Source organism: Psittacula echo, assembly GCF_963264785.1.
Source record: "Psittacula echo genome assembly, chromosome: 9".
In the NCBI taxonomy this organism is placed as follows: Eukaryota; Metazoa; Chordata; class Aves; order Psittaciformes; family Psittacidae; genus Psittacula; species Psittacula echo.
The window spans coordinates 2,164,287-2,176,542 of NC_137745.1; the positions used below are offsets into that span (position 1 = coordinate 2,164,287).

At 42.1% G+C, this 12,256-nt stretch overlaps 2 protein-coding genes across 5 annotated transcripts in view; one reads left to right on the forward strand and one right to left on the reverse strand.

Annotated features, from left to right (window-relative positions):
- Positions 1-476: 476 nt before the first annotated feature.
- On the reverse strand, positions 477-9,679 carry THOC7 (THO complex subunit 7). Of its 4 annotated transcripts, XM_080625470.1 has the most exons (9): positions 9,545-9,559; positions 8,951-9,068; positions 8,765-8,808; positions 7,926-8,053; positions 7,056-7,142; positions 5,877-5,934; positions 2,019-2,085; positions 1,834-1,903; positions 477-643 (listed from the first exon to the last, which is right to left on the reverse strand). In XM_080625470.1, exons 3-9 carry the CDS (start codon positions 8,779-8,781, stop codon positions 576-578), a joined length of 495 nt encoding a protein of 164 aa, XP_080481596.1. In that variant the 5' UTR covers positions 8,782-8,808; positions 8,951-9,068; positions 9,545-9,559; the 3' UTR covers positions 477-575. The 4 variants fall into 4 exon arrangements, with proteins under 4 accessions (XP_080481596.1, XP_080481595.1, XP_080481598.1 ...); XM_080625469.1 differs by lacking the exon at positions 8,765-8,808 and having other exon boundaries at positions 9,545-9,679; XM_080625472.1 differs by lacking the exons at positions 8,765-8,808; positions 9,545-9,559 and adding an exon at positions 9,345-9,476.
- Positions 9,680-9,693: 14 nt separating this feature from the next.
- Positions 9,694-12,256, forward strand: part of ATXN7 (ataxin 7) — an 87,973-nt gene continuing 85,410 nt past the window's right edge. The window contains exon 1 of the mRNA XM_080625467.1: positions 9,694-9,794. The gene's annotated coding sequence lies outside the window, so the exon portion shown is untranslated. The remainder of the gene's footprint in view (positions 9,795-12,256) is intronic.

A 12,256-nucleotide genomic window follows, 5' to 3' on the forward strand; every position in this document is an offset into this window, starting at 1 on the left:
ATGATTTTTGTTGGTTTGCACCCCTTGACACGCATGAATTCTACAGAAGTAACTTTTTTATATGAGACTAGCAAATTCTAGTCTAGTCACAGGTGAGTTTAAAATGGCAGCTATTCTGACAAATTAAAGCCCTATTTAGTTCAGGTTTAGGTTCCATCTGGACTCAGGTATGGAGGCAAAGACGCACCGCCCTCAGTCCAATGTCAAGTAAGTAAAGGTGTCCTTCCTATTAGGCTCAATGTGTGCTAAACCCACAAAACTCTTTGTAAACACCTTTTATTGACAATGTTTTGCAAACATCTTAGTTCATGAACACTGTGTAGACGTTTCATCCTTTATAAAAACAAAGTATATTTCTTATCAGGAATTGCAAACTTTGTGGATTAATGCAAATTGCCTGTCTGCATAGATCTGTAACTGTTTTCCCTGGAGAAAACCCAAGTATTTGTGTATAGAACATCACAGAAATAGTAGAAAACAATTTTTTTTGCTCCATCCCTCTTTACTGTTGGTTTCAACACAAACTGAAGACACTTGGACATTCTTTAGAGGTATGGTCAGTCTTCATATCACATCTACTGTTTGGTCTCTGTTTCGATCTGAGTTTCCTGAGATTCTTCAGCTTCTGAAAGTTTTTCATCATCTAAAATTCAATATGACTGTTAGTCAAGCATGCTTGGCTATACTTACAGACTGCATTGCAGAGCACTTAAATACTTTGATTGCCTTAAATGTGTAGCTGATTGTCTCATTACACAAAATGCTGAATTCAAATTGAAACAAAATCCTTCAAAGTTTAAGGGTTTTGTCTGCAAAAGCTATTGCAGGAAACATGGGGTAAACCCTATAGCATCAATTCAAGCAAAAAGTACCAAATTTAAATCACATCTTTTCACTTTGCCTATTAATGGTTTATTTACTTCAAACTGAAGCTGTGCCATCCACTGAACTGTTACTTCTTTCACAAAATCCAAGAACTGAAAGGTAATCTATACATTCATATGTATTTTAGAGACCAACAGCAAGTGTTAGTAGCACATAATAACAATATGCTTCTGCTAAAATGCACCTAGGATTAGCAGTTTATTCTGCTTAAGTAGATCTAGACAGCCTTAAAGAATGAAAGTCTGCTCTTATAGCCATGTATGTATTAAATCAGGTCATGCTCAAAGGCTATACCAATGATTCCATCTTTGAAAGACATGGCAAATCCTCAGCAAATACTACTTAAAACAATACCATCCATATTAGAGAATGAAAAGTAAATGCTGATTTGAAAATATTAAGTATTTGTATGACAAAAGATGAGTATGACTCAATTCCTGACTCTTGTGTATGACAGTTTTAGTCCCTCCACTATTACAGACTCACTGTCTGAGCAACTCATTTTGCTTTCCTGTATTCCAATTTCTCTTTAGCAAAGCCTCAAACAATACCACAATGGCAGCGACACGTTCATAACCACCGAAACTGGAATTACACAAACAAGTTTGGAAGTATGCTCAAGAATACTTTTCTGTAAGAAAGACTTTTTCTGTTTAAAAACAGAAACAACCTCAAATTGTCATTCTCCACCCCCACATTTTAAATAAGTTTGTTGTCTACAGACTAATCTGAAGCTAGTCAGGAAATGACACAGTGGCCAGTTTGTGGGAGAAAAAAATCTCTGAGCAGTCTCAGGCTCTGGGCAACTACTACAAAAAAACTTGCTGCTGATTCAAGAGGTCTCCAACCTCAGCTGCACACATCTGGCCACTGCTGGAAGCTGCAAGTCCTTTTGATCTGCTGAAACCCACCCCCATTCTAGATAAAATACCCAAGAACACCACTTACTCTCCAGGGTCTGCTGAAGTTCATGGATGGTACTCAGGAGAACATGAAACTGCTTTCTTCTCAGTTCCAACTGGAATGATAAAAATAGGTATTTTAGGAAACAGAGCACAGACAGCACATAGCAGATTCTCCATTCATTATGTTCCTAATGATTTATTATCTAACAATCTGTATGAAAAACCTACCTTATCTTCAACATTCTCTTTAATGTGAGAAAGATGTTGCAGTTCTTTTCCCAAAGCTTCCAGCTGCCTGGAAAGAAATTGTTGCAGTATTTTTAAAAAGTTCTGTAAAGTTCTTGCAAAATAGATATGAAGTAAGTAAAGGAAAAAGAACCAGCATAGCTAAACAAAGCCGAACAAATGAAGTGACACAGAGGTAAGGCCACTTCACATAGATGTTAAATTACATAAAACACAGTCTTCAAGCTGGGACATTTAGTGATAGGACAAGAGGTGATGGGTTTAAACTTAAACAGGGAAAGTTCAGGTTAGATATAAGGACGAAGCTCCTTACTGTGAGGGTGGTGAGACACTGCAACAGGTTGCTCAAAGAAGTGGTAAATGCTCCGTCCCTGGCAGTGTTGAAGGCCAGGTTGGATGGAATCTTGGGTGACACGGTTTAGTGTGAGGGGTCCCTGCCCATGGCAGGGGGTTGGAACTGGATGATCTTAACGTCCTTCCCAACCCAAACCATTCTGTGATTCTATAACAGCTGTACACAGGGCATTTGGACTGTTAACAATTCAATCCTGCTACAAACATGGTATTTACTTGACCATACAATGAAAGTTAAAAGTGGGTTACATTAAACACCCATGACATTTTCATAGGTTTTGCTACTTCCCAGATGTTTTTCATGTTTACATAAGTAGGTTAAATAAAAACACAGCACCAACCTGGAGAACATATCTGATAAACCTACATACCCAACATACAAACACAACAACTCCCAGGCACAACAACTGACCACACAGAGTCAAGTACATTACCTCTGACAATAGCCTGACCAGAGTTACTGGGCAACATGTAGACTTTACAGCAAGCATATGTAGAATAATCCATGTTTTTGATGGAATTACATGCTATAACTTATGCCTTACCACACAGAATTTAACACTGTGATCCATACAAATACTCACTTCCTTCTCAAATGCCAGTTTTCAATTTAATTGCTTGCCTCTGGCATCAAGAGATAAAGGAAACATGCAACACCTGTAATCTCCGTTATTATCCATATCCTTTTGAAGTATATTATCTTTCAACATCTCTTGGGATCTTTCTGCAAGCATTTCTGGTCTCACTTGCACCCACCACATCCAATCCTTTTTGAGGTAGGGCAAAGAGTAATAGGTATAATAATGTACACCAGCTTTCAAATGAGGACACAGCATCAACTCAAACTCAAATGTCCAGTTTGGTCCTTCTTATTTCCCTCTAATGCCTACCACAATTGATGCTTTGTAGAATGAGAACAATGTGTTTCTTTAAAGGTGAAGTGGATTGAAGATGTTCATCCCTGATCAGCAGACAGAGACATGTAAGGCCCAGAAAGGACATAAAGCTTTTTCTGAAGCACTGAGAACTCCTGCAACTAGTCTGGGCAGGGAACCACAGCAAGGCCTCCAGTCCTAAGAAACTCATGATGGTTGGGAAACAGATTTAGTTTAGTGCTACCTGAGGGGGTTGTCTTCTTTTGAGCCACTACACTTGGTACCTTGAAGGGAATGCCTGGAAGAGGGCTGGGTGTGACATTATCCTTTAATGGAAACAGACTAACAGCTTATACACTCATACAGTGATTTTACTAGTTTCTAGTTTCTGAAAGGCTTCCGTTTGGCCAAAAGTTGCTGTTTACACTGTGCTGTCAGGTATAAGCAGACTGTGAGAAGACATGCAATTTTTCTTCCAGTAACATCCAAGCTAGATCTAGAATTTTACTTTCCACTCCAGAGAATCTCTGCCTAGCCTTCTCATTCCTGTATCTCCTTTTCTAAGACTTGGTGTCTTGTCTTGGTCCTTTTAACAGCTCTTCTGATACTGCATCTAATTACACTGTGGGCACTGCCATTTAGTAGTTCAGCTCCTGTTACTTCCTGAATTGGCTCTTGTGTATTACTTGTGACTAAGCTGATAACAGCTTTTCTTCCTTTGTGCTGTATGACTAGTTGTCAAAGAAACAGTCCCTTTAAAAGCATAAAGTATTTTTCCGAACTTTGTTCTATTGTGCCATATAACCTGTAAAGGCTATAAATGTAACTCGTGTAATAAACCATGACATTTCTCCTCACAAAAGGTTTTATCGAGTATTTTTAGTGATTAAGAGTCCACAAGAAGTGTGACATTGTCAGTGAGGCTTCCTGAATTCTGATGTAAGGGTGATCCTTCTTGGTTAACAGTCTCATTTTCTGTATGCTTTCCTCAAACTGGAGAGAAAGGAAGCCTTCTAATTGAAGCACTGGATGAAAATTTATCTGATTCCTATATTTAAAGTCTATTCCCTTAGAGAGGTCAGTTAAAGCTAAAATACCTAATGAACCAAGGTTCCTTTAAAAATGTTCCATTCTGTAACCAGGCCCTATTTCCCCATCTGTAAAATGAGGGATCATACTATATTATAGTTACAGTCTATGTTTTTGACTCCAGATATGAAGGACGAAGGGCATACATTGTGGCTGTTCTTCCAGAGGACTACACTGGTTTTTCTAACTGTAATACACTCTGGTAAGTAGATTATAAAGTTAAGTTTAAAAAAAGACAAAATACTCAATTTACTAGCTGTACCTTACCAACAATTCTAGCTTTGCTTAAGAAACTTATGCTTGGATGTGTTAAAACAAAATTAGAACAACCTCTCTAAACCTAAACCTGGCATCCTCTAAGAAGGAAGTATCATCACTTAAGTATTTAAAATACTTAAATGATAGTATTTTATCATTTATAAATGATATAAAAATCATTTATTCACTGAAATACTTCAGTATTTCAGTTCTTACTTGATTTATTGAAAACCCTCAATTCTGTAATTCTTTATTATGAAGCCTTGCTTGATAAATGGCACATGCTGCCTAATGAAGTAAGTAGTCATGCCTCATAAGAACTGCCTGTAATAATTGAAGTTGTGGTAATAAAATCAAGGCACACAAAAACAACATACAAGAAAGGAATGTGTGAAATACTTTCAGTGGCTTTATAGCTAGAAACATCGTATTTTTAGGGTAATATAATAAAAAATCTTCCTTTTGCTATTAAAGACTATGGAATGTGAAAAGACAGCCTCCCTCTGCAATTTCACTGGAAATGGGCAACAGGATAGGCAAAAGCTGTGCTTAAATGACAGCAGTAACACCATGCTGCAGCTGTAATCAGATTGAGAACAAACTCAAAGATGCAGTAAGTTCTGGAATGTTTCTGGGGCTCGAAGTTAAAAAGATTATCTCCCCACAAATGACCCAAAAGCACAGATAGTGATCCATATCCCACAGTGACACAAGCAATACTATAAGTTACATGCAAGACTTGTTGGACAACAGGTAGGTCTAACCTGCATGCCAGGGCAGGTTATACTGTGGTACACCATACAGTCATTTATAACCGGGCATGCAGGAACAACTACTACAAGGAAAACAACAAAAACCCTAAAAGCTTTCTCCTGCTTTCTCTTGTTGTGTGCTATGCATTTTGGGTATCTACTGATTCCTTCGCTGGCACTTTACAGCACTTCCCCACTATCTCTCTTTTCAGAGTAGCCCATTCCTGGTAAACTAACATTAGATTTGCATTCATCTCCGAGTTCACTTATTCACTTTAGCAATGGAAACATCTCAAATACAGAATGACCAGCAACATATCTGAGCCTACGCAGGGGGGAGATTGATGAAAGAAAGCTGATAAGGGCACAATTTTAAAACAAACCCCAAGTTTTTCTTGTGTCACAAGAAGTTACATAAAAGTGAGGGAAGGTCAAACTGAAACCAAGGAATGTCAACTATGGTTACTTCCAGCTTACTGGCTTATTATAATTTAATGTAGTCTCACACTTACTTCAGTGTTTCATGTCTGTCTGGATGGTGCTGTATGACTTTCGCCAATGCATCATATTCTGAAAGAAATTTAAATTGTTATCTAAATAATGCTTAAAGTATTGATTCAAGAATCAAAACTCAGGTACCACAGAATGGTGCAGATTCTTTCTCCTTCCTGAAAAACTATTTTAACATTCTTCCAATTTGTAGTAACACCTTACATATATAAAAAAAGTACCTGCAAATATACATATACAAAAATGTATATAATTTATACCATGCTATAACATTTCATTACATCAAAAGAGATTTTAAATAAACTACAAATATGACTGTAGGCCATTATCCACTCACTCAAACTTACCCAGTACTAGTGATTAGTAAAGGATGTGGCCAGAAAACACCTTTAGGTAGCTCTGCATTGCTGCACACTTTGTCATTTGTATGACCAAAGCATGGGTTTTAGATACAGTCTAACGTACATGTACAGAAAATGGTGCTGATGTTACACATAGACATTTTTCTAAGAACCTTAAATGTTTAATATGCTGCCATGAGAAGCAGCAGCATTTTTCAAACTGTATTACACATTAAGAACAGTATTATAGTTACATGGGCAACTAACATAGCCATTTCCTGATAGTAAGATAGTACATATGCCAGCCACTTCATCCACATGGCAAAATCTGTGCTGCAGGCTGGTCAGAACATATCAGAAAGCAAACACTTTGGACCTGTGTTTGTTGAAGACGTAAGAGTTCTACATTCCTACTGGTTAAAGTTCTTTTAATTTCCAGTTGAGTCGAAAATAATCCACAAAATTGACCAGTTGTGTTTAAAACATTTAATCTGTTATACTCCTAAACATTCTCATTTAGCATTTTCGTCACGTCAATAAAAAAACAAATTCTTTTCTTCCATTGCTAAACTTTTGATAAAACTACTACAGGGAAATGCTTTAAGTTTCTATTGAAATTATCAGCATATACTCTTAAGAGTAGGGAAAAAAATACACTCCTCATAACAGGTTCAGTGAGGATACCAACAGTGTTGCTGGGTGTGTAACTGCAACCACTGTCTCTGTGTACATTCCTTTGCACTTCGTAAAACTGGGAATCTGTTTTCCAATACAATGTATTTGAAAAGCCAACCAAACACTGAAACTGCCCAGTGTATAAATACAGGTATTGCTCCTTACCCTGGCGGTTTTTTCGAATCCTTTTTGCTTGCAGGATTTGCTTTTTGCATTCAGAAATCTTCTCATGTGCTGCAGCTATGCTATTTTCTTCAAGAAGAAAGTATACAGAGTTATACTTACATCAAACAATACATGTAAACAAGTTATTCTACTAAATCATACAGAGATATAGAGCTAATTGTGGCATGGTTGCCTGCCAGCTTTATCAGCTTCAAAACTACACACATTTCAATAGTTTAAAAAACCTCTTTATTTGTATTGCAGCAAGACCAGTGGAGGCCATGAGGATGATCAGGGGCTGAAGCACCTCTCATATGAGGACAGGCTGAGAAAATTGGAGCTGTTCAGCCTGGAGAAGAGAAACTGCGTGGAGACCTCATAGCAGTCTTCCAGTACCTGAAGGGGGCCAACACGGATGCTGGAGAAGGACTATTCTCATCAGGGACTGTAGTGATAGGACAAGGGGTAATGGGTTTAAACTTACACAGGCAAGATTTAGACTGGATATAAGGAAGAAGTTCTTTACTGTGAGGGTACTGACATGCTGGAACAGGGTGTCCAAAGAAGCTGTGGCTGCCCCATTCCTGGCAGCGTTCAAGGCCAGGTTTGACACAAGGGCTTGGAGCAAGCTGCTCCAGTGGAAGGTGTCCCTGCCCGTGGCAGGGGGTTGAAACTTGATGAAGCTTAAGGCTCCTTCCAACCCAAACCATTCTGTGATTCTGTGTATTTTATATATTGATAAGATGCTTACAGCATACGTATGAGTGCTCCCTATTAAGAAAAAACCACTCATGTATCTATTATGCTCACAAAATGTTCATGAAAGAGCAACTGTCAAGCAGAAAAATAGTTATATTTTCCTCACTTTACCTATGTCCTTATAGATTTTTTCGTAGTTTTCCATTTCTCTCAGGTTCATATCGTACACCAGAAGAGTTTTTCCCATTGAAAATTCACATTGGGATAAAGTACTCAGCATTCGTTGGTACTGGGTATATCTGAAAACAGACAAGATGTTTATTTTTATGTATTCATTATTCATTTATTAAATCTTTATTTTCATATTTATTAAGCTATTTATTCCTAAGCAGCATAAAAATCCCCCCTACCTTTACAAAACAAGAAAACAAACCCTCACGTAGCAGAAGGGAAGTTAAATAACAATTATTAACCAAAGAAAATATTTCAAAGAGTCAATGTTCATTTCTTTACAAGCTTAGGTAGAAACACTGCACCCAGTAACACCACCGCTCTGTCCTTATAGCTGTAAAGTGATTATTACAGCAAGGAGCAGATTGATTCAGGGGTTGTGAAGTCCCCAGTTTGGGCTGGCTCTGTGACCACCAGGATTAGTATTTTAATAGTGCACTGCTTCTTTGTACACACAATCATTAACCGAGCTCTTTGGGAATTTATATCCAGTGCCAGTAGGGATCCACAGCAGAACAGCACATTATCACTCATCCCTTACCACTTTAGGCTGGTTTGGGGGTTTTTGATATTTAAACATAAAGGAGAGAACCAGAGCAGCAGAAATGCCAGCAGCACTCCCTTCCCTGACAGAACAAGTGCAGAGCTTCCAACCAAAATATCCGAGTCACGATCCTGTTATAATAAAGAGCGGGACTCCCAGACAACAATCCTGAGGGCATTGGAGCGGTTCTGGCAGATTTGATGATACAGCGCTGCAGCCTTCAGTGATTTCTGACCTGGCTCGAGTCCTCATCTCCTACCACGGGGCTCAGCGTTTGCACTGAAAGAACCACAGAGCCGTAGTGAACAGCACATGTATACGTTTTAACACAGATCTTTTCCTAACGGGTCAAGCCCACTTTTCCGCTGAAACGCAAGCTAATCGGTTCCAAGGCTAAAACAAACAATCAGAAAACAAATACCCTTCCTCTTGAGATCCGGAATTACACCACTTAATGAAACTCTTCACCAACAAATTGATCCGCCTGTCGTCGCCAGCACCATCGCCATCGATCAGAAGTCGCTTGCGGATAACTTCATCTGAGGGGAAAAAAAAAACCCGTTTAATGCCTCACGCTATGGCAGCCGCATCCCCGAGCCGAGCGCGAGTTCCATCCCGGGCCCTCAGGGAACGATTCCCGGGGCTTAACAGGGAGGGTCCGCTCAAGAGCAGGCGCCGCAGGGCCGGAGCGCGCGGCTGAGGGACTCGGGCGGACAGGCCTGGGGGTGGGGGGCGTCCAAGGCCCGAGCGCGCCCCGGCATGAGGGTCCCCGGAGCGGAGCTGCGGGGCCGGGGTCAGGATGGAGGCCAGCCTACGGGGTGAGAGGCCGGGGGTCGGGCCGCGGGGAGAGGCCTGAGGCCAGGGAGCGGGGAGCCGTTCCCCGGCGGGCGGGCGAGAAGCCGGGGCTGTGCGGCGGGACACGAGGAGGGCCCGGCGCTGAGGGGAGCGGAGCGGGTCGGGGCCGGGGCGCGGGGAGGGAGGAAGTTAGGAAGGAAGGAGCGGAGGGAGGTCTCACCGTCGGTCACGGCCCCCATGGCGGCGAGTGCCGGAGCCGGCGGGGCGGCGGCAGCAGCGAGTGAGGTCAGCTTCCCACAATGCAGCCGGCGAGAGCGGCGGCCATGGAGGGGGAGGCGGCGGCAGCGGCTGGGGCCTGAGCCGGCTGTCGGCAGACGCGCGGCCCGGCGGCGGCTGCCGCGGGGAGGGCCGGCAGGCGAGGCCTGCGCCCCGCGTGGAACCGGCCCCCTGGCGAGGAGCGGCCCCGCCAGGTGAGAGGCCGACGGGGGAGGGAAGCGGCGGTCCCCGTGCCCGCAGCCAGGCTCCACCTCCCCGCCCCCGCCACCGCGCCCCCGGCCCCGCCGCCCCCCCGCCCGGGCCGCCCCGCCATGCCCCCGGCACATGCTCCCTCGCCCTTCGACGCGCCGTGGCGGGGTGGCTGCCGGGCCGGGGTGCGCCTTCTGCCACGGTCCTGCCTCCCAGTGTCCTCCCGGCGCCGCCGTTACCATCGCCCTTGGCTGCCCCCTTCTCCCCTCAGAGGGCTCCTGCATGGCCTGGGGGCTGTGGTGATGGGAGGGATGGCACGGTGGAGCAGATGTATGGTCCTCCTGTGGTGCCCAGCACTGAGGTGATGGCGCCTCAGGGATGGCAGGACCCACCATGGTGGCTGGACGGTCCGTGTGTCTTGAGTGAGTGGGAACAGCAGCCCTTTTGTGCCCTCTCCCTGGTACGGGTGCGGAGGACATGCCCATGGATGTAGGCATGAGGGAGCAGGTTGGCCTCTCCTGGGCTGCCCTTGGGCTCATCATTGAGGGAAGACAAGCAGCAAGGCCCATGGTGTAAAATACATCATTATTCTGGTATTTTCCTGGCAAGTTTTGCTCTCACCAATGGATAAGAACAAAAGTTGTTTCTTCCGACCCTGAAAAGCTAAGCTGGCACTGGAAAAAAGGCTAGAGGTGTCTGGAGAAAAGAGGTATTAAGTGTTACTGATACTAAGTGTTGAATTTTAGGCTTTTGGTCCACAGACTTCGACACTTGGGCAGTGCTAAAGCTGGCAGCGTTACTGTAGTATATATCATGGTACATGAGACGTACGTCCAGAGCCTGACACCCTCTTACTCCCTTTTCATTATGGTTTGTACACAACTTGTTCTGCTCAGCACTTCGCACTGACAGTTTTAGGGTGGTGGGGAAAATGAGGGTAAGAAAAGAACAAGTGAATGTGTGCTGTGATCTGTGCTTCCCGGATTTTAGAGCTGGGAGTGATTATGAGGTGCTTTTTTTGTTCTGGACCCTGGTAAGTACGGATTTGTAGATTGTTTCAGGGCAGTGCTTTGTTGTCAATAAGCAACTGGTGTGGTTCTTTGGAAGGTGCTATCGGGAAAGCATTACGGGGAATGGTCATTAAAACTGTGCCTGAACTCTTGGGAATAAAGAGTTTCCAGCGTAGAAAACCTGGATAAGTGATTTCTGTTCTTGAAATTCTTTATGTATTATTATGTAATTTGTGAGTGATATAATTTATGTGGAAACCTAACTCTCTATTCAGTTATACGAAGTTTGGGCTGAAGGACAGGTCATGAATTCATGAGCTATATAAGTGCTATTAAAAATGCTCACTTCTATGCATTCTGAATTTATTGCCATTTAATATAGTGGGTTTGACAAAAACTCTTGGTTTTTGTAAGGCTTTGGTCACTATGATCCAGCCCTAGTATTTTGCCAAAGGGTGACAAGAAGACCTAGCTGAACTTCTCTTTACAGCGCGCTTTTTTGCTGCTTTTCCCTCTTCACCCGCTGATTACCTCTTGGAAGTCTTAAGCATCTTGAAGCATCCAGTCCTAATGACTGTTTTCTTGCTCGTCTTTGAGCTCTTTCTGTTTTCTAACTTTTTCCATTTCTGCCACAGACAGACCTTGATCTGAACTGCAGACTATTGCAAGTGAAAATCCACAGTTGTTTATTTAATCATGTTAGAATACTTTTGTGCTCTTTTCTATCATTTAATCCAATAGAATCTTTTCTCACTTTGTTCATCATTCCAGTGTTGATCAGATAGTCTTATTAAACTCTCAACAAAGATAAATAGATAGTCCTTGAGTAACTAATATAGAATAAAGCAGTACATAAGTTAATAATATCTAATGAATTTTTTGCCATTCCTGTCTTCATATGTGTTACTAATTGCAAGATTCTTAAGAATTCTCTGTCCTGGGTCTGAAGCTCTTAAGAATAATTTTGAGAACAAAGCCATTATTTTTCTTTTCAAGACGGGACTTTATGGCATCATCAATGTTCATTAACTTCTCTCCTTATTATTGGTAAATAAATTACCAAGAAACTAAGGCTATGTATTGATGCAATAGCCTGTTCTCTTCCCTGCTCTATTTTGCCATTTTGAATATCCATGAGATATTTGTGCCCAGGAAGCCAGGTCCAGCTTGCTGGGTTTCTCTATGCACTTGAGTATTTGTTATGTATTTGGAGTCTTCTTTCCATTTGCTCCAAGTAGAGTTCCCCATCTTGTGTGTAACACCCCTTGTTTCCCATGTGTGGAGTGTGTGTTGTGCTGGGCTGTATACCAGCATGTTTTTCCCATTAATTCAGTGTCATGTATAACATGAATCTCTGGAGCAGGCTTGACCTACTCTTATTTATTTGTCCTTCACCAGTTCTTGTATTCTGTGCAGACTCAGACTTTTATATAATCCTTCAACTGCCTGGCAGAAAT